The sequence below is a fragment of the Chiloscyllium plagiosum genome, unplaced genomic scaffold, assembly GCF_037043375.1.
Source record: "Chiloscyllium plagiosum isolate Xiang-an unplaced genomic scaffold, Cpla_swu_hap1 HiC_scaffold_16, whole genome shotgun sequence".
In the NCBI taxonomy this organism is placed as follows: Eukaryota; Metazoa; Chordata; class Chondrichthyes; order Orectolobiformes; family Hemiscylliidae; genus Chiloscyllium; species Chiloscyllium plagiosum.
Genome location: NW_028270154.1, coordinates 13,141,434 through 13,163,715, shown reverse-complemented (window position 1 = coordinate 13,163,715; position 22,282 = coordinate 13,141,434). Strand labels below are relative to the sequence as shown.

The following is a 22,282-nucleotide window of genomic DNA, read 5'->3' as shown; positions in this document are numbered from 1 at the left end:
GTACTTTACTGGTTGTAAAGTGTGATAAGATGTCCTAGGATTGTGAAATTTATTATTGAAATACATGTTGTTTTTATGAAGTTTGCCAAGAGTTCAGAAAAGACCATAAGTGCAAATCAAATTAACAGTTTGTAGCTGATTATTCCATTTATCTGCCCTCCTCTTATTTCTTCCTCCTCCAAATCACTGTAACAAACTGGTTCATGTGTGATTTGGAGACTTTCGACTCCAGTGCCCTTTGTGGATGTGTATTGAAGACAGATTTGACACTTCTGTTCAAATTGCTTGGTAGCTGTCGTGCCTCAGTATGATAATTCTATTAAATCCTGAAATTGTTTTCTGCTTCAGTGGTTCAACAGCATGTAAGCCTGTTCAACTTGTGGATTAAGTCAACTAAGCAAGGAAGGGCTTTCACCTTGGAAGATCCTTGAAGATTACCTACAGTCACTGGAATTCATGTGTTGTCATGCCAAGTGGAAACAAATTTTGATTGGCAAATATTAAATGTGGATCAGATTTCACAGTTGCTTTTACAATAGAGATGGAAAAAGCAACATTTTAACTGCAATATGAATCATAAATGCAATGACAAAGTCTGTAAAAGATCAAAAGACCCTTTGACAGCGCGTCTTTTTAAATCAAATAAATTATTGTTTTTGAGATCTGGCTAAAGTGGTTAATGCTTAAACAGAAATCTGAATACCCAGTCATTTAACTAGTAAAACTATACCACGAGATTTAATGTTTTTAAGCAAAGCAAAGAATTATTGTCACTAGTACTAATGAAACAAAGTAAATAGGAATAAGTTGATGCCATAGCATTGGCATTCGCTTCCCCTAAAAATTCTCTGGTATGTAACAATATCTTAACTGAGAACAAAAAATGCTGGAAATCACAGCGGGTCAGGCAGCCTCTGTGGAAGAGAGCAAGCTAACATTTTGAGTCTAGGTGACTCTTCATCAGAGGGCTGATGGCAAAAACATTGGTTTTAAGGTACACTGGGGTAAAAAGATTATGGGAGAAAGTGAGGTCTGCAGATGCTGGAGATCAAAGTTGAAACTTTATTGCTGGAACAGCACAGCAGGTCAGGCAGCATCCAGGGAACAGGAGATTCAACGTTTCGGGCAGAGGCCCTTCTTCAGGAATCAAGAAGGGCCTGTGCCCGAAACGTCGAATCTCCTGTTCCCTGGATGCTGCCTGACCTGCTGTGCTGTTCCAGCAATAAAGTTTCAACTAAAAAGATTATGGGGTTGGACAGCATGGATTCCAGTGAGTGAGAAATTTCCTACAATTTCCTTCTGTTTTTGAAGTCAGTGTAATAGAAAATGGGGTAAAGTGCAAGATTGGCAGTCGCAAATTAGCAGTCTGTTTTGTGCTGCTGCCAAGGACTGATTTGTAGGACAGTAGAATCATTTGGGAGTGAGAAAAGGGGCCATTCAGCCCATTAAGTCTGTGGTAACCTTCCAAAGAGCTTCCCACCCAGACCCCCTCCACCAGCACTCTCCACCCTATCCCCATGAGCCCAGCATTTATAATGGCTAAGCCACTTAGTCTGCACATCCCTGGATACTACAGAGCAATTTAGCATGGCCAATCAACCTAACCTGCACACCATTTGGATGTTGGGAAGAAACTGTAGCTTCTGGCAGAAATCCACACAGCCACAGGGAGGACATGCAGACTCCACACAGTCACCCAAGGCTGGAATTGTACTATGGTCCTGGGTGCTGAGTGAAGCTGTGATACTAAACATTGAGTCACCATGCCACCCAAAGATAGCAGTCTTGTTACCACCAAATGAGAAAACAAAATTTGAATTAAAATTTTTCAAAAGTGACGAGTTCATTTGGATCCAGATTGCAGAGTCTTGGTGAAAGGGGCACGTGGGAGAATGAAAATTGTGGCAAATGCTGCTTTTGTTAGATGAAGGCCATGTTTTAATCGGTGACTTTTGTTAGTTATTGTCACTTGCTTAAAGTTCACACACAACCATAAGCACAACTCTGTAGGGTTACAGTCATTAGCAGAATTATTGGGTTGCTGCCTTCCTTAGAATCCTACAATCAACCTTTTGTACAGTTCAACTATTGTTTGCACAGAGGCATTTGCTATTGCAACAGAAATCAGTGAGTTGTGGTGGAGTCTGGAGATGCTTAAAGAAGAAGTATCGAGAGAAGTAGTTGCAAAATAAAGCTTTGGTCCTAAAGTTGACTGTTAGTTTCAAAACATTTACAGCATCAAATGCAAAAATAATTGAGATTTGGGCAGTGACTAGACTTTGTCGGGCGTCTGTGTGTATATATAAAATGTTTCCTGTTGTGAAAATCAGGCAATTAAGCAAGCTAGTGTTACTGAGGAGGACTAGAAAAAGTGTGAGGATTGGTGGTACATTAGACTCCTCACTCTGCACAGGACTATCTCCTAGGGGCCTGAGAAGCAGGTTTCAGAGTTTGGTAAGATGGTTTTGGGGACAGAGGATTTGATTTGAACGCAGTCTTTGGGTTTGTGGGCAATGGAAATGATACTTCTGAGGCAAAAATATGCAGAAATACCTGAGGAGGAAACCCTTAGATCTTGTAGAAATTTGAATGATTTCAAGGGCCGAATCTGGCAGTATCAGGGGTTTGTGGGATCCACAATTTTGGAGGGGGAATCAGAGTTTTTGCTGTTTCATGTGAAAGGGGCTGGTGTTAGGATCTGTGATAGTGGTAGTGGTATAAGGCCAATTCCAGACTGAAATGTATCTTTTTGTAAGGTGGTCTCTCACTGAAACATAAGCACACAAGATTACAGACTTGATTTTAACAATAAAACTGAAGTTTATTACACAAAAGAAAAGATAAAATAGAACAAACTAGTCTACTTGTATCTAACACAATTAGAAGGTTTTAAAACATTCAGATAAAAATTCAATCCCATCTAACACAATATTACAGTACTTAAACACATGAGATTTTGCTTTCTATCACACCTCTAAGTTTAATTTAACTTTTTTTTTCAGCTTATTGTCCTGACAGTTTGATAACCTTATCTATGATTAGTCACACAACTGAGCTTAGACTTTCTAAATTTCAAATAATCCCTTTAGGGTTCTAATCAAATACTTCTGGTCTCGAACTTCCAAGCTAAAATCCTTACACTGAAGTAACCTATTTCCTAACCGTTCTGAACTGTTTTCTTTCTTCTCCTTTCTTCAGGAAAACCTGTTTCACCCATTTTCACTTCCAGGACCTCTTCAAAATGAAAACCAAAAGCCTTCTCAGCCATGAGTTTTTCCTCTAGGTTTAAAAAAAACTAATTCCCAATCCTCCTTGCAGAAAGCAATCTTAACACTCCTCAGTTTTAACTCTTGCTACAATACAGCATTGAATCCTTCTGTTAATTAAAACAGACACCCAGAGAAGCTCACCTTGCCTCGTAATCTGTTAAAATGAGTGTCAGAGAACTCCCAAATTCCACTGTCTAAAGAAACTAATATAAATTTATACTTTAACTCTTAAAAGTGAATGTTAAACCACAGCTATTCACAATTCTAAGCCCCACCCTTCTCTTAACTGCTTATTATCTGCCGCCAACACTTACTAAAATTACACCAACTTAATTTCAGAACCATACATCGGCTGTCACTTTTGGTTTCTGTCTTCTTTCAGCTGAAGATCTCCCTGGGTCGTCGTCTTTCTTTTACTGCAAATATATTTCATACGAAAAGGTACCTTTTGATAGAGTTTTTCAAATGGCAGTTGCTGCCTGGCTTTCAAACTGCCTGCCTTCTTTATACCCCCAATGTCGGCTTGTCTCATTGGTTCCATGTTGGCAAAAGAATAAATTGAAATGCAATTGAGTTTTAGTATCCTGGGGCATAATTTAAGCTGATTAAATTTGAATTGCCGTCCAAAAGCAACCAACTCAGGTGTCTATTTCATAGCCAAACATTGCATATTTTCAAATTTCCAGTATACTCTGGGACTGCTAGTTAGTCATATGTCAGGTGTTTGTAAGCTCTCAGTGCAAAATAGCATTCACTCTCCCTTAAAGGTACAATACATGCCTTCAACTTCATAGCACTCTGTTCAATGTAAGCAAGTTCCCATTATCATCCAAGGAGCTTTCCACTCTTATACTTTTACTTTTATAAAATCATAAAGACAGAAATACTGAGAAGTTAAATCATTAAACCCCCCACACACAGACCAACCAAGTGCAACTATTTCTGAAATAACTGACATGATATTATGTATAAATCTCACACCTTGCATCATATTAGGAGGAAGTTCGCAGGGAAAAACTTCACCTCTTTTGCAGATAATTGGCTGTCCAGCCCATTGACCTCTTGTGCACTTGATTTCTACTCCTTCTTCACAACTATTTTCCTTTTTCATTCTTGTCTGTGATTCTTTACTCTGAAATATTTAAATGTGAAGTTGCTGTACTGTACTTGATTTGCTAATGTACATCCAGCTCCCTGATTACTATCCATATAAATAATCGACTCTGTGTGTCCATTTTCTGATTATCTGGCTGTAAGCCAGCAGTTACAAATTTGAAATCTCTTCCTTTCGATGCACAACTAATGTGTTAGCTGATTTGTAGTCTCTTTAACCAGAGGATATTTCCATGAACAAATGTTTGCTCAGTGGTTAAGGCACATTTGTTTATATAGTTTACAATTGTTTCAACATAAAATCAATCCCTTGGGCCTCAAAACATGACCAAATTTTCTAAGAAATAAACCTGACCTAAAAATAGATCCACTCTCCATTAAGCAATCTTTAATTCCTTTCTCTAACTATAAGTAAAGTTGCCAGGATCTCTCATGCTGCAGTTACAAGGATATGTCTGTCTGTGCGGAATTTGTAGCAGAATTTAAATATTTAAATGTCATCACCCATCCTGTTTGAAAGCCCTTTTGAAGGAATGTGTGTGTGCATGTGCATATGTGTGAGCAAGCAAAGAGAGAGAGAGACCCCCATACCCACCAATGTTTATCATTTGGCTTTGATCCCACTTTAATCCTGGACATCTGGTGGGTGCATTGCTGCCACCGATCCTACTGAGGGAGAGCAGGACTGTTATGGCATGTGACAAATAGATACACACTCTGCCTTGGAGCAATGGAGTCATTCAGATGTGTTTTTGTAATGGACAGTAGCATCAGTAAGCACAGAACCCACATGTATAAGTCTGTGATATTATAGCAATGAAAATAATTTATGTTAGTAGGCTTTGTGATGAACATTCATATTATTATGATATGGCAACTTGCATTCTAAAGTAGACAGAGTGATGTGTAAATTTGTTTAATTTATATTTCTAGTTGTGTGGGGTAAGAGGGGTAGGATATGGTTTTAGTTTCATTTTTTTTAAAGTTCCATTTGTGGTGAAGAGCTGTACAGAAATTTGTTTACATGCTTTTAAAATCCCATGGTCTCAAAATTGTGCTATAAGGTTCTTCATTTTCACACAATAGGGAGGCCTTTCCTTTAATGCTATCCAAAAGGTGGCATCGTGAACCCTCCGCTTCTCATTCAAAACAATAGTACTAACCACTGCACCAGAGCTGACACTTATAAATGTTTGGCCACTTCTGGGCCTTGATTGGGCAAAGTGCTAATGTTAAAAATTGGACTTTGACCATTCCCTTGTAGAAAGGGGCCAGAATGCAGGAGCATTTAGTAAGGGTCATCAAAATTTGAGTCAGCTGAATTAGACCACTGTGTGACCATCCTGACCAGATCACCAGGCATAGTTTCATTCTGAAGCATTTCTCCTTTATTCTCTTTAAGTCTGATAAATTCACCCTGAGATGCAGTGTGCAGGATTCCAGATGGGACCTGACTAGAGCCTTTATATAATTTTTCCACAGCAGATTATGTTGAGTATTAATTCTTGGTCGATTCTGCAATTTCAGTGAGCAAAATCATGGGTTTTCTGAGGGACAATTTTCTGTGCATTTAATTTAAACAGGACTTTGTTTTTCATCCTATTGGCTTGAAAATTGTTTCACTGGTGTAACAGACTTGGTTCACTTTCTGACAATTGGTGCCTCAAGATCATCTTCAAACAAAGGTCAATTTGAGAAACAGTATATTTAAAAAAAAAAACAAAATTAGTAAATCCATGATTTGTCAGAGTTTGTTGGTACAGGCAACTAATGTGTGATAGTAAATACTGCCTTTCAGTCTTTGTTAATGTGGGAAGCTGATTGCTAATGCTGAAATACAACTCAGGGGTGGGCAGCTGTAAATCTGAAAAGGAACACACTTTCAATGAGTTTTATGTTTTCAGTGTTAACAAACATATACTGATTGAATGTCGATGAGAGTAATTTTGTGGATTAGTGATTTGCAAGCTTCAGTCTTACTTGCATCTGCTTTATAGAAGGAGACTTGTGTTGTCTGTGAACACTAATACTGCAAGAAAACAATTCAACATATGGACATTTTTCAATCTGTTTATCTTACTTTATTTGGGTTACCAATTGTTTTTAAACTCAAATAATCAAAAAGGTGTAGGAATGAAAACAGAAAATACTGGAAGAGCTCAGAGGTCTTGCAATATCTGTGGAAGAAGAAACAGTTAACGTTTCATTATGGCTCTCAGTCAGAACTGGAAATTTTGTGAGGAGTGAGCGGAACAGATGGAGAGGGTGCCCAGAACAAAAGACTAAGGAAGTGGCAATGACGTAAAATGATAGGTGAGAATAGGGGTCCACTCTACTGAGACAATTTACACCTATTTTACATCTCAATCCTTCCATTATCACCCTTAGCACTGCCTTTGTCTTTTGCTCTGGGCGCTTTTGCAATCTGGTTAAAAAAAGGACTACAGATGCTGGAAACCAGAGTCGAGATTAGAGTGGTGCTGGAAAAGCACAGGTCAGGCAGCATCTAAGGTGCAGGAAAATCAATCTGTTCCACTTGCTCTTCCTCCCCCTCATCACCAGCATACAAATCTACATTTCCCAACCTCTTACAGTTCTGAAGAGTTATATCAGACTCGAAACATTAACTGTTTTTCTCTCCCTGGGGAATGGGGGTTCAGGTTGCTTCAGGGTCAGACGGTTTTATCAAAATAGGAGGCTGCACTGAGATAGGAACGAGTGATGGAAGTGTAGTCTATAGGGGATTGGGGGACTTGGGGATTAAAGTTTGGAAAAGTGGGGGTTCCCATTCACTGCTCAGGGTGATGTACCCTCTGTACTGCCTCCACTATATCCTCCTAGTCTAAAATGTGGGTGCTATTCTCCCGGGGTCCCACAGTAACAAAAGCCCTTCTCGATCAACAGTTATGATTTCAGTTGGTCAATCTTTCTATGGTAGTTTGAGTGAACATCAGAGTGGGCTTATTTATTTTTAACTGGCTTGGTTCCAGGATCCCGCTCATCCCTTGCAGATCTTTACACTGTTCTTCAAGCTCAGCCATGTTTCTCTGGTCAGCGCTGTTTCCTGATCTGCTGTTTCTACTTAAACTGGGCCTGAAACTGTCCCGTATTTTGGCTGCAGTGCTGCTATTTCTGGAGCTTTAAATGGCTTCTTTCTAATTCTAACATAGCACCCTTTAAATTCTCATTAAGTCTGAGGATCTCTGTCTCCCTCTTTCCCCCCCCAAAGTCTTCTCGATTTATTGTTTGGCACTAACTTTCTCCTCTTTCACTGTATGTTTCTTTAACTTTAAGATCTCCGTGGAACTGTTTCATACAACTAGCTATGGCTGTAACTACTTTAGGAGTATGCTTCCCTGAACAATGATGCAATTTCTCCGAGCAATTGTGGCCCTTGGATTGTGGACACAGTGCCAGTTTATAACAAAAGTTTGCCCACTCGGGCCACTTCTTAGTTAAGTATTTCAGTAGAGTTTCCTCACAATTTGTACCACTGGCCATAGCATGTACTTTATCTTTCCCTTTAAGGCTTATGTCTCTATCTACAGTTTGTATATTTTAAGACATAAGCACCTACTTCTGCCCAATTTCTGGTTGATTACTCTTCCTTTTTGGTGGGGTCAGATTTATCAGAGTATCCTTTCAGACACATCTTAATGAGGCCCACCAATGTTATAAAGTGGATAAAGGTACCCTGACTTAACAATAACCACTTTGCAGTAACCCTTTATAGATCTATGGTACGTGTGAGAGCAATATCACAGGAAACTTAAATTCAGATGAAAATTCTCCACTATTTTGGTCTGTGCTTTTCTTTAAATAACAGACCAAAGAATTTGCAGTCATTCCATATGTAACATGTGTATAATAAAAATTATACAATAGATAACCCAATTATTGAGACCTTAATTTTAAAACTTATTGAAGTAATTTTTGGTTTGCTGCTGTGAATTGAGAGTTGAGAGCTAAAGGTGACCTTTGGACTCTGAGCCAGTTTTTAAAAAAAAATTAAACAAGTTGATAGTTGTTAATTAACCCATGCCTGGAAGTTAATTTCAAGTTGATTCTTGTTCAAATAATGCTGTATAGATGTTTCCATTCAGGGAGGCATCATGCTCAAACAGATGGTGTACATTAACTTGGGACTTCATAGGGAGACAATCCTAGCCACTCTAAAAAGAGAAACTCTGTTTAGTTGTGTTTAAGCCAAAAGGATTTTGGCTATCACTGCGATAGGATGGAGGTTTAATTGCTCCCTGGTTGTTGCCTCATTATCAATTTATTGAAAATTCCAAAGATAGAGTCTCAGTTATAAGAATTAATTGAATATTCCTTGGAGCCTACTGGAAGCTATCTGCATTCATTGGGTGTCTTCAGAAACCAAGCAAGATATAATCCCATATACCAGTGATGTTATGGATCATGGAGTTTGCTTAAATAACCTGGCTAGTTACATTATTTTTCTCCTTTTCATTTATCCCATAACTGAAGCCGTTCGACTGCCCATCTGTGAGAATGCAGGTTAAACTCGAAGATTGATTTTAAATCATAGACATTAATTAGTTTGCCTTGTGATTTAACTTGTTCTGCAAGAGCTACTGTATTGATAAATCGTTAAATCTTTTTTGTTTATGCTAGAAACCTGGTGTCTGATATCAATTATTCAATAAGTCTGGTACTGGTTATTCAAAATGTCTGGTTAGGAATCATCGTTGGGATTAATTTTGAAGAGCATGCAAGTTTTAATTTATTGTGGTGTGAATTCGGGAATAGGAAGGCTGATTTGATTTGGCCGTCTATCTCTGTCATAATATAATGTTATAATACATTGTAACCAGAATAACAGCATGCACATTTGACAACAGATGGAGGATTGTTCGGCTTAATTTTTAGAGATCAGGAAGCATTTGTACTGAAGTTTCTTATAAATTATTAAATACTAAAGGATTAAATTTTGGAGTTGAATTCAAGGAGGCGGGACATTAAATGGACGGTAGAGTCCATGATAATGTAGTGTGTCGTTGTTGGACAAATAGGCTTTTCTCATTCCATATTTCTAATGCCCTAATCTGAAGGGAAAAATCCAAAAATAACTGGTTGAAATCAAGAAATTAAATGATCAGGAAGTCTGACTGAGGTGAAAATTGCCTGTACTGATACAAGAAGGAAACCAACTGAAAGAATGTTGTAGTCTCATTGGGTTAATTTTAAGACCAAGAGATGAACAACATTTCAGGGAAGAGATAATGTTGACTTTGAGTCATGTTGAAGGTAATAGATCTGGCCTGGCATTTATCATTGCTAAGCATGTTGTTATCTTATGATTGAAATAATTTGTAATTCTGCAAAGTTCATTGTAAAATCTAAGCTAAGAAAGGTTAGTTCTTGTGCTGCACCTGATGGAAGGATGTCAAGGATATGTCGTGTTATAGGCAATTAAAATAGATAGATACAGAAAACAATCAAAAAGGTTAATTGAATACCTAGTGGAGTTGAGGGAAAATCTCTACAGGGATAAAATACAAGGAGGTAAAAGTCAAGCTTCAGAGTGTTTCAGTGCAGAGAAATCTGGGTGACTTGATGCAGGAATCACAGAAATCTAGTATGCAAGTACAGCAGGCAATAAGGTGGCAAATGGGATTTTAGCATTTATTTCTCTAGGAATAGAATGTACAAGTAGGAGAGTGTTGATAACTGTAGAAGTGAGACTGCACCTGGAGTATTATGTAGAGTTTTGATCATCTTGCTTGAGGGGATGTAGTTGCATTGGAAGCAGTTCAGAGGAGATTCAGTCAATTCCAGCAATGAGGGATTTGTCTTAAGAAATTAATTTGAATAGATTAGGCCCAAACTTGAGAGAATGAGAAGATATAGAATCGAGGTAAACAAGATGCTAAACGGGAATTGACAATGTAGACATAAAGTGGATGCTCCCCCTTGTGGGGACATCTAGTTTTAAGACAAGGGGTAGTATATTTTAAAACAGATTAAGAGGTAGTACTTCTCCAAAGAACATGTAAACAGGAGAATGTCATTCAGCCCCTTGCCTGTTTTGCCATTCAATGAGATTGTGGCTGATCTGTGGCCTAACTTAATACACTTGCTTTTGGCCAATTTACCTTAATACCTTGCTTAACAAAAAAAATTATCTACCTTGGATTTAAAATTAACAGTAGGTCCAGCATCCACTGCTGTTTGTGGAAGTAACTACCCCCTTTTTATGTGTAGAAGTGCTTCCTAATATCTCTCCTGAATATTTTGGCCTAATTTTCAGACTATGCTCCTCAGGTTTAGAATGTCCAACCAGTGGAAATAGTTTATCTTTAAATACCCTGCTTTGTTACCTTAATTATCTTGAAAGCTTTGATCAGCTCACCCCTTATCCTTCCAGGTTCTGGAGAAAACGAGTCTAATTTGTTTAATCTCTCTTCGTAGCCTAACCATGAAGCTCAGGTGTCACTCTTGTAACCCTATGTTGTACTCCCTCTAAGGTCAATCTACTTTTCCTAAATGAGGCTACCCAGATCTGCTCATAGTACTCAGAGTGGAGTCTAACCAGGGTTTTTTACAGCTGCAGCATCACTTCTGCATCATTATATTTCAGTCTTCTAGATATCAAGGTTAGCATTCCATTAGCTTGCTTGATTATTTTCTGTACCTGTACATGGCATTTTCAAGATCTATACACCTTAACCCCATATGTCTTGGGCCATCCTCTATATTTAACTTCATACCATCCAGAATGTATCTTGATCAGTTCTTTCTCAGTCCAAAATGAATAATCTCCCATTTCCGTACATTGAACTCCATCTGTCCCAGTTTTACCCATTCACTTAATGTATCAATATCCCTCTGTAATTTTATGCTATCACCTGCACTATCTACAGTGCTGCCTAACTTTGTGTCATGATATGCAGATGGCAGTGTTGGACTGGGTGAAGTGACAAAGGAGCAGTGCTCCAAAAGCTTGTGATTTCAAATAAACCTGTTGGACTATAACCTGGTGTCATGTGATTTCTGGCTTTGTATCATCAGCAAATTTGGATATATAGCTTTCTATGCATTATCCCAGTCATTTATAAATAATGAGAATAATTGAGGCTTGAAGACAGTTCATTGTGGAAAGGGTCATGTATGTATGGAATTCAGTACCCCAGAGTGTGGTGGATGCTGGGACACTGATTAGTTTTGAGAGATAGACAGCTAATGGATTGAAGGGTTATGGAAAGTGGGCATAAAAGTGAAGTTGAGGTTGATATGAGACCAATCATGGTTTTGTTGGTGATGCAGGCTTAAGCTGAATTCCTTAGCTCCGCTCCTAATTCTTGTGTTCTTATGGTCTAATACTATATCTGTGCCATGACCAGTCTGTCTTGAACCCAAACTCATAGTTTGGCATCAGATCACATAATAAAATAAATTCCATCAGCTGTACCTCCAATTCTGATCAATTGTGTACCCCTGATATTTACCACTTCACTATTGTGTTGACAGCTATATAAGTTCTAAAATCCCTTCCCTGAACCACTCTACCTTTCTAACACTCAAATACTCCTGAAAAGTTTTATCTTCATTCTGTGATCAAGTTTGATTTGCCTGTCCTAATATCTCCAAGTGTGGTTCTGCAGCAAATTTTATATGATAAACCTTCAGCATAGGCATTGGAATGCTTACTAGTATTAAGTTAATTATATATAAATCAAGTTGTTGCCATTGTTGTTCGATGTGGGGGAAGTAAAATGTTGATTAGTCACTTGAACTTGACTTCCAAGGCCGGGAACCAACATCCCACCACCTCTGTTTCCATGCTGAGCATCTCTATGACTCTGTCCTTATCTTGTGCTGCATTCCATCATATGCGCAACAGTATTTTGAAATAGAAAGCTAACTGATCAGACCACCCTTATTGTCATTGGGTGCTCCATGGAGGTGGGAGCTAGCTCAAGATCGTGATTCTCAAAGGAAAACAGCAACTATGTCAGAGTTTGCTGTTGTCTTGCAGAATGGAGCAGACCGGAAATCAGAAGGTTAGCTGCATCATGATTACCAAACAGTCAATGGCAAGCTACTTCATTCGCAATATTATATTCACAATAATTCACAATATAGACTAACCTTTCTGTCGCAGCATGCTCAATGTGATAGAATCATTCTGGAGGGATCAGGTGTCTCATTGGTTGAGATTACGATTATTGAATGCAGTTTCTATTTTGCTGTCAAATTAAGCTTTAGAAACTAGTCACTCCTGTCCTTCTGACCAATTACAGTTTAGTGGCTAGAGGTCTTTGTAAATGATTATGTAGAAAGCAAAGATATCTTGCACAGTATTTCAAACAAAATGTGATTAGGTTTTTTTCTTAACTGGTAATGCAAGATATTTCTGGGTCAAATAGTTATCACGTTCATTTGAATTCTAGTAAATTGCTGGGATAGTTTCAGATTAGTATAAATGCATCACTGATTTGTTATAGATTAAATGCTGTAAATTTAGAATTGAAATATGAAACCTGGAGCCTTGACTTCCAAATAAAATCCATTGGCCCTGTTCTGCCATTCAGAAAGAACTTTCTTGCCATAGACTTTAGTATTCAAATATCTGTCAATCTTCGACTTGAATGTACACATCAACTGTGCAACCACAGTCCTCTGGAATATTGAATTCCAAAGATTTGCAACCCTCTCTGGAATGGCAATATTTCTCCCCCTCTCAGTGCTAAACTTGCCAGAGTTTCAAAACCTTTAGTGCTTAACAGGGAAAAGCCGAAAGAGAAACTGTTTTCCTTATGTTGCGCCAAAATGTTGGTTCATTCTTTCTTTCTTCCTAATCGACGACTGAGGGGTCGGAAAGAGACCACAATATCCTTTGAGTTGAGAACATGTGATGTGATGATGATTCCTGTGTGATAACAAAACAAGCTGAATCCGGCATTTCTGCTTTCTGTCAATGCTCAATCACTTACTTTGTTCTTGCATTTTTCTTTTGCAGACTGATTTACCATATGTAAATAGTGTTGCAGAAAATCTCAAAAGTTTGTAAGTAATTTTCATTTTTTAATCTGTGTATTGACACTTTAGAAATGATGGATTTTCTTGATTCAAATAATTTTGCTGTACTATACCCCTTTCTGTTCGTATTTTTCAAAGTTAAAAGCAATATGTTGTTGTTAGCCTTTTATTGTTATTATGCTTAACTAGAAGTAGTTAAATAATTTAACGTTTGCATTTTAGTATCCAGGCTCCAAGAATGAATGGAAATATTGGGAGGAGATGAAACAGATTTCAGTTATAATAATCACCATCCTGCTTTACATCTAAAGTCAGTTTTCATAAATGAAAAAGGAAAACAGTCAGTTTGCCCTACATCTCTATTTCACCCCAATAGTGTACGAAACCTAGAATTAATTTTATTGACATGAGATTTGCTGCAGTTAATTCTGATGCTTTGATGAAAGACTGTTAATGGTTCAGTGGCAAAGTCACTTCCACAGGGGACGAGGGAATGGATTGAAGGATGTGGTGAGAAGTGTACATCATCTACAGTAATTAGGGCTTGGTAACAATTTCTTGTCACCAGGAATACAAGAACATTTTCTGATTTAGTATGTGTATGTACCTACAAGAGAAGGAGCAAAACTTGATCTACTCTTGGAAAATAAGGCAGGGCAGGTGACTGAGGTGTCAGTGGGGGAGCACTTTGGGGCCAGTGACCATAATTCTATTATTTTAAAATAGTAATGGAAAAGAATAGACAAGATCTAAAAGTTGATGTTCTAAACTAGAGAAAGGCCAATTTTGATGGTATTAGGCAAGAACTTTCGAAAGCTGTTTTGGGGGCAGATGTTCGCAGATAAAGCAAAGGCTGGAAAATGGGAACCCTTCAAAAATTAGATGACAAGAGTCCAGACATAGTATATTCCTGTTATAGTGAAAGGAAAGGCTGGTAGGTATAGGGAATGCTGGATGACTAAAGAAATTGAGGGTTTGGTTAAGGAAAATGAAGGAAGCGTATGTCAGGCATAGACCGGATAGATCGAGTGAATCCTTAGAAAAGTATAAAGGCAGTAAGAGTATACTTAAGAGGGAAGTCAGGGCAAAAAGGGACATGAGATAGCTTTGACAAATAGTTAAGGAGAATCCAAAGTGTTCTTACAAATACATTAAGGACAAAAGGGTAACTAGGGAGAGAATAGGACTTCTCGAAGATCAGCAAGGCAGCCTTTTTGCGGAGCCGCAGGAGATGGAAGAGATACTAAACGAGTATTTTGCATCAGTACTAACTGTGGAAAAGGATATGGAATATACAGAATGTGGGAAAATATATGGTGACATCTTAAAAAATGTCCATATTACAGATGAGGAGGTTGTAGATGTCTTAACACACAAAAGTGGATATATCCCAAGACCTGATCAGATGTATCCTACAACTCTGTGGGAAGCTAGGGAAGTGATTGCTGGGCCTCTTGCAGATATATTTGTATCATCAATAGTCACTGGAGGTTGGCTAACATGGTGCCACTGTTTAAGGAAGGTGGTAAGGACAAGTCAGGGAACTACAGACCAGTAAACCTGACATTGGTGGTGGGCAAGTTGTTGGAGGGAATCCTGAGGGGGAGGGTGTACATGTATTTGGAAAGGACTGATTCGTGATAGCCAACATGGCTTTGTGTGTGGGAAATCATGTCTCTCAAACTTGGGTGAGTTTTTTTGAAGTAGTAACAAAGAGGATTGATGAGGGCAGAGCAGTGGATGTGATCTATATGGACTTCAATAAGGCATTTAACAAGATTCCCCATGGGAGACTGGTTAGCAAGGTTGGATCTCATGGAATATAGGGAGAACTAGCTATTTGGATACAGAACCGGCTCAAAGGTAGAAGGGCGAGGGTGGTGGGGAGGGTTGTTTTTCAGACTGGAGGCCTGTGACCAGTGGCGTGCCACAAGGATCAGTGCTGGATACACTACTTTTTGTCATTTACATAAATGATTTGGATGTGAGCATAAGAGGTATAGTCAGTAAGTTTACTGATGACACCAGAATTGGAAGTGTAGTGGACAGTGAAGAGGGTTACCTCAGATTACAACAAGATCTTGATCAGATGGGCCAATGGGCTGAGAAGTGGCAGGTGGACTTTAATTCTGATAAATGCATTTTGGGAAAGCAAATCTTAGCAGACTTATACCCTTAATAATGGTAAGGTCCTAGAGAGTGTTACTGAACAGAGACCTTGGAGTGCAGGTTCATAGCTCCTTGAAAGTGGAGTCGCAGGTAGATAGGATAGTGAAGAAGGCATTTGGTATGCTTTCCTTTATTGGTCAGAGTATTGAGTACAGGAGTTGGGAGGTCATGTTGCGGCTGTACAGGACATTGGTTAGGCCACTGTTGGAATATTGTGTGCAATTCTGGTCTCCTTTCAATCAAAAAGATGTTGTGAAACTTGAAAGGGTTCAGAAAAGATTTACAAGGATGTTGCCAGGGTTTGAGGATTTGAGCTATAGGGAGAGGTTGAACAGACTGGGGCTGTTTTTCCTGGAGCATCGGAAGCTGAGGGGTGACCTTATAGAGGTTTATAAAATCATGAGGGACATGAGTAGGATAAGTAGACAACGTCTTTTCCCTGGGATGGGGTAGTCCAGAACTAGAGGGAATAGGTTTAGGGTGAGAAGGGAAAGATATAAAAGAGATCTAAGGGGCAACATTTTCATGTAGAGAGTGGTACGTGTATAGAATGAGCTGCCAGAGGAAGTGATGGAGGCTAGTACAACTGCAGCATTTAAAAGGCAGTTGGATGATATGTGAATTGGAAGGGTTTGGAGGAATATGTGCTGGGTGCAGGCAGGTGGAACTAGATTGCGTTGGGATATCTGGTCAGCATGGACGGGTTGGACCAAAGGGTCTGTTTCCATGCTGTACATCTCTATGACTCTGGTTCTCTCCATTATCATATAAGATCCAAGAGCTGTGAACTTGAATGTGCCACCATAAAGGGTAGTGGTAATAGATTTAATAGTAAATTTCAGAAGAAGAATTGGTTGTACATTTGAAAAGGATGCAGGGGTTTGAGATTAACTGGACAGCCTTTCAAAGAGCTGGCATAGACACAATGGCCTGAATTGCCCCCCTTCTGGGCAGTCCCATTCTCTACTCATTGATTAATTATTAAAGTAGGGAAATTTGTCAACAAATCCTGAAAACTCATTGGTATTGAATGCAGAAGATGGGAAATCAAATTGCTTGTTTTGTTCTGTGGGGATGCAGCGACCTATGAAATACAAGTTGAGTTACTTTTAGTCTGTGGGAAACCCCGGACATTGGGATTTTATTGGACACCACATGTTGGTGGATTACAGAATTGATTCATCAGGTAATGGTTTTAGGGCTAAAGTAGCATTTAGTTGTATTCTTTAGCTTATGCTGGTCAATCAACACTTGAATGTACTTCAGTCTATATCCTACAACATTGCTGATGTATAGCCGAGCCTCCAATGATGTCAGCAGTGGGTAGCCCTGATTGGAATATTAGAACAGGAGTAGGCCATTCAGCATTTCATGCCTGTTCTGTCATTTATCATAGCTGGTCAAATTCCTCAGTGCCTTTGAGCCACATTATCCCAATAACTGTCAAAGATTTATTAACCTCTTTTTTTAAAAAATATACTTGAACACTGAGCTTCCATGGACCTTTGGGGTGGAGAGTTGCAAAGGTAACCACTGAGTAAAACAAATCCTAACCTCCGTCTTTATGGTATTATTCATATTTTAAAATTGTGACCTATAGTTGTAGACTTCCCAAACAGGGAAGACATCTTATGTCCATCTCCCATGTCTAACCCTTTATTTATTTTGTAGATTTCAATGAGATCACCTTTCATTTATAAAAACTATAGAAAATACTTGCCTAGTTTGCCAATGACTTTTTTTTTTGAAAAATAGGACAGTCCCATGATTAGTTTGGGAATTTGACAGTCCTGTCATCTCAGGTGCACACTCTTCTGTACCTCAAAGTCATATATTAGAGCTCCATTCAAGTCACTTGATCCCATTATCCAGTGTGGCACTCCCAGTGCAGCACTGAGGGAATGATCAGCATAAAAATCTGAATAGGAATATTATTTCAGCCCCCAAATTGTTAACAGATGTATCAGATCTAGGATTCTCTGTTTGGGTCTACAATGAAATCCCGGCATCTGAAACTCATCAGAGGCTGGGCTGTATTTTACATTCCCATTGGGCTAGATTGGTAGACTGGTGGGATCATAAAATTGGACTCAATGGATGCTGTTCCTGGTACCTACTGCCCGCCCAGTGACAGTTCTACATGCATGGAGGAATGTGCAGAATTTCAAGCCACCAACTTTCCAGGCTCCTTTTGAGGTGAGCAATTGCTTTAAATTCCAGTCAATGAATTTGACTTGTATCTCACAAGCAGATACTGTCAGAAGTACCAGAGCTGTTTAAACAAGGTGCTTCCTGCCCATGACATTTAAACCGAGGCCCCACTGCACAATTCAAAGATGTGTATGATAGTTCAGCAATCAGATTGGGATTCATGTCCAGACATTGTTCCTTGTATGAGCTTGTTATGCGTAAGTTGACAGCTGTGTTTACTGCATTACAAGGGTGACCAATTTCAAAAAGTATGCCATTTTCTGTGGAGCACTTTGGTACACTATCTGAAATTGTGAATTGAAAATTAACTGCTTTATCTGAGGAGTCAGCCAAGTGAATCACTTTTGAACAGCCTCCAATGCCAGTATATTGTTTTTTAAATATGGGAACCATAATATGCAGTAATCCAGGTGCTTTGAATGGTGCTGTCAAAGGAGTCTGGGAAGTAGGTTCAGTTAATCTTGTATCAGAAACCTATTTATTGTTCTTTAACCATTACTATCTCTGTTTTTCAATGACCTCACGTGGTCTCTAACAATTTGGATGCACAGTCATGTCCAAGTTGCACTCATTCGCATATCAGAATGACAGAATGGTTTCCTTTCCACTCCTTGGAGATCTACTCTGAATCTAAGAGGGTTGCAAATCTATTTTGAATCAGTTTCTGTTAAAAGTTTGATAGGGGCAACCATTAAACCACAGGTGAGGCTTGTTGAATTTTAATGACTTCTCAATAAGATGTCCCAAATGTTTATTTGCATATTAATCTCTTGTCCAACCATGCATCAATCTCCAGGGCCTCATGTCATTCCATGTGTATTGACAGCAAAGAAGTAGTCATTGGACATTTCAATTCAGCTTTGCTTTTTGAAGATTGTGTCCATTCCTCAATAAGTCAATATTGCATGAGGGTGACCTATACCACTCAAATGGGCTGCTTCCCCTGGCCTCATTCCTGATGAAGGGCTTTTGTCTGAAATGTTGATTTTCCTGCTCCTCGGATGCTGCCTGACCCGATGTGCTTTTCCAGCACCACTCTTATGTAGCCTCTGGTCTCCAGCATCTGCGGTCCTCACTTTTGCCTGCCCTGGATGGTGTCAAGCCACTTGTGTTGTTAGAACTGTATTGAAAAGACAAGTAGAGGGTATTTCATCACATTCTTGCATTGAACCTTAAGAATGGTGGACAGGTTTTGGGAAGTCAGAAGGTGAGTTATTCATTGCAGAATTCCTAGCCTCTGATTTATTGTGGCCTCGGCTATTATATAGCCAGTCCAGATAAGCTTCTGGTCAATGCTAACTCTTAGGATGTCAGTAGTAAAAGATTCAGCTTTGCAGATATTATTGAATTTCAGCAGGGCTGTGGTTAGATTTTGTATTGTTCTGTATGACCATTGTCTGGCACTTGTTTAGTACAAATTGACACTTCTAAGCTCAAGCCTGAATACTAACTGAGTCTTGCTGCATATGGGCTTAGGCTACTTCAATATCTAAGAAGCTTCGAATTGTACTAAATACTAATATCAGTGATTATCCGCACGTCTATTCTTGCATTGAAAGGAAAGTCATTGACAAAATGGCTAAAGATCCTTGAACTTAGGACACTGAGGAATTCCTGAGGTGATGTCCTCTTGAGATTATTGGCCTCCAATAGCTACAAACATTTTCCATTGTGTTAGGTGGCAAGTTTAACCACTGATTCTCATTAATTTTACTAGCATCTTGATGTCATTATTAGGTTAGACCAACTCGGCCAATTACTACCCCATCAGTTTATTCTCAATCATCAATGAAGTATTGGAATGTGCATTCAGCAGTACTTTCAAGCAGCACTTAATAACCTGCTCATTTCTGCCGGGGCCACTTGATTCCTGACCTCTTTGTAGTTTTGGTTCAATGGACAAAAGAGTCTAACTCCAAAGGTAAGGTGAAAGTGACTATACTTGACACCAAGGCTACTTTTGACCAAATTTGGCATTAAGGAAGCTGGCAATCGGAATTGGGAAAAATACACCCCTAGTTGGAGTCATACCTGGCATGTAAGATGTGGTTGCTGGAGGACAGTCATCTCAGCTCCAGGATATCTCTCAAGGAGTTCCTTAGAATAGTGTTCTAGGTCTATTAATCTTCAGCTGCTTCATCAATAACCCTACCTCGCTTTATAAGGTCAGAATTGGAGATGTGCAATCATCAGCGAACAATGTTCAGCATCATTTGCTATTCCTCAGATACTGAAACAGTCTATGTCCAAATGCAGCAACATTTGAAGAGAATCCAAGCTTGGGCTGGCAAGTGGCAACTCTGCCATCTTCTCAAGGGTAGTTAAGAATGAGCATAAAATGCTGGCCCAGTGAATGACACCTCCATCCTGAGTGAATTAAAAAAGCCGTGCCAGACAATAGCCATCTCCAAAAAGAGGGAATCTAACCGTCACTCGTTGACATTTAATGGCATTACCATCATTGAATCAGTACTATAATGTTTTGCCTATTGTCCTGCCTTAATTTTCCTTAAGTTTAAAATACTAATCTTGGACCCATTTGTCTGTCTGTCTCTCTCTCTCTCTCTCTCTCTCTCTCTCTCTCTCTCTCTCTCTCTCTCTCTCTCTCTCTCTCTCACAAACTGAATATAAAATTCAAACATACAACTGTTGCTATCTGGGGCACCTTACCTATCGGGTAATTAATTAATCCTATCTTGTTGCACAATACCAGGTCAAATATAGCCTGATTTCTGATTAGATTAGATTCCTTACAGTATGGAAATAGGCCCTTCAGCCCAAAAAGCCCACACTGAACCTCCGAAGAGTTACCAACCCAGACCCATTGCCCTACCCTATATTTGCCCCTGACTAATTCACCTAACACTGTCGGCAATTTAGCATGGTCAGTTCACCTGACCTGCACATGTTTGGATTGTGGGAGGAAACCAGAGCACCTGGAGGAAATTCTCACAGACACGGTGAGAATGTGCAAACTCCACACAGACGGTTGTCCGAGGCAGAACTAGAACGTGCTGTTCTCAGAAATTATCTCTCAAATTCAACAAACTCCTCATCTAGCCAACCTTTGTCTATCTGATATTCCAGTTCATGCTCCCACTATTTTTTCCTTTGTACTCCTGCCATTTGGCTACTGTTATAGGGCCTGTATACCCCCACTCCCCAAAGTGATTTCTTCCTTTTATCATTTTTTGTTTCTATCCAAACTGCTACTACATCTTAGTTTCCTGAATTTGAATCGTCTCTCTGTAACCTGCTGCTACCATCATTCATTAAGAGAGCCATCCCTCCACCTTTTTCTTCTATTCTATCCTTCCTAAATGTTATGTACCCTTCAATATTTAAGCTCCACTCTATGTTGACCTGCAGCCATGTCCCTGTTCTGGCTATCAGATCATGCTTATTTATTCAAGGGGGCATAAGCTGATTTTTTTGAATTTTTAAAAAGTGCAAAAGTATGGAGAAAAGCAAGAGATTGGCACTAGCTAATGATTCTCAGTTAATAAGTAGACATGGTGGGCTAAATGGCCTCTTTCTAAGCCACAACACTTCTGTGATTCTGTGATGTTTAAATGTGCTATCAGTTCATAAGATTTTATTTCAAATGTTATAGACATTCTGATTCAGAGCATTTGGTTTGGTCCTTCTGATTATTTTTATCACTGCTAGTCTTATCTTTTGACGTACTTGCCATTGGAAAGCCTAAGAACATGTTTAATTTAATTGCAGGGTGTTTTAGTAGTCAACAACATTTCCTATTCTTGAGACACTAGATAAACAGCAGGAGTTTGTGATTTTACCATATTTTCCATTTGGAATGTGCTAGTGAACTGCACCTTAATTGTAAGCATTAATCATTACCTTCTGTTGAGAATGCTTTTTTTTGAAAAAGATGAAATCTAGGTCAAGGTATAGACACCACCAATGTTTGTTGCAGACCCCTGTCTGCAATGCTGAAACAAAACAGTGTAGTGAACTAACCATCTGTGCTGCAAACATTGCTGCTGATGTTCTGAAATAGTAAGCAGATGAAATGGTTCTCGCAGCACAATATCATTCCACTTTTCAGCCCTGTTACCTTTTTCCTTGTGCCTCTGAAACCAAAATCCATGTCTGTTTACAACAGTCATTCAAATTGTATTAAATAGTGAAATCCAGTGTTTTCACAAGAGGTTGATAACAGGACATTGAGCATTCAACTTGCGCTCTTGGATTTTGTTTTCAGGCTGTGGAGTTGATTGATTTAATGATTTGGTGTCTTTAAGGACATGCAAAAGTTGTTTTGTGCTGAATGGATGGATGAAAATGGAGATAGAGCCTGATTAATTACTGGGTGTTATGAAAACTGAAAGGAGCGACATGCCACATTGGATGGGTGCAGTTGGAAATTAGAAGCTGCTGTCTACTTCATTAGGACTTCACCCAGTAGCTTAAACATTTATTCTCTTAACTACTAGTGCATCATGACTGCAGTGTGTGCCATCTACTGGATGGATGATGCAGCTTGACATCTT

General features: G+C 39.0%; 1 protein-coding gene across 2 annotated transcripts in view; it reads left to right on the top strand.

Annotated features, from left to right (window-relative positions):
• mgat4b (alpha-1,3-mannosyl-glycoprotein 4-beta-N-acetylglucosaminyltransferase B) overlaps window positions 1-22,282 on the top strand; it is a 245,870-nt gene that overhangs the window by 151,433 nt on the left and 72,155 nt on the right. For both annotated transcript variants that reach the window (XM_043703124.2, XM_043703125.2), the window contains one exon: window positions 13,369-13,415. In XM_043703124.2, coding sequence (XP_043559059.2) covers window positions 13,369-13,415 — 47 coding nt within the window. The remainder of the gene's footprint in view (window positions 1-13,368; window positions 13,416-22,282) is intronic.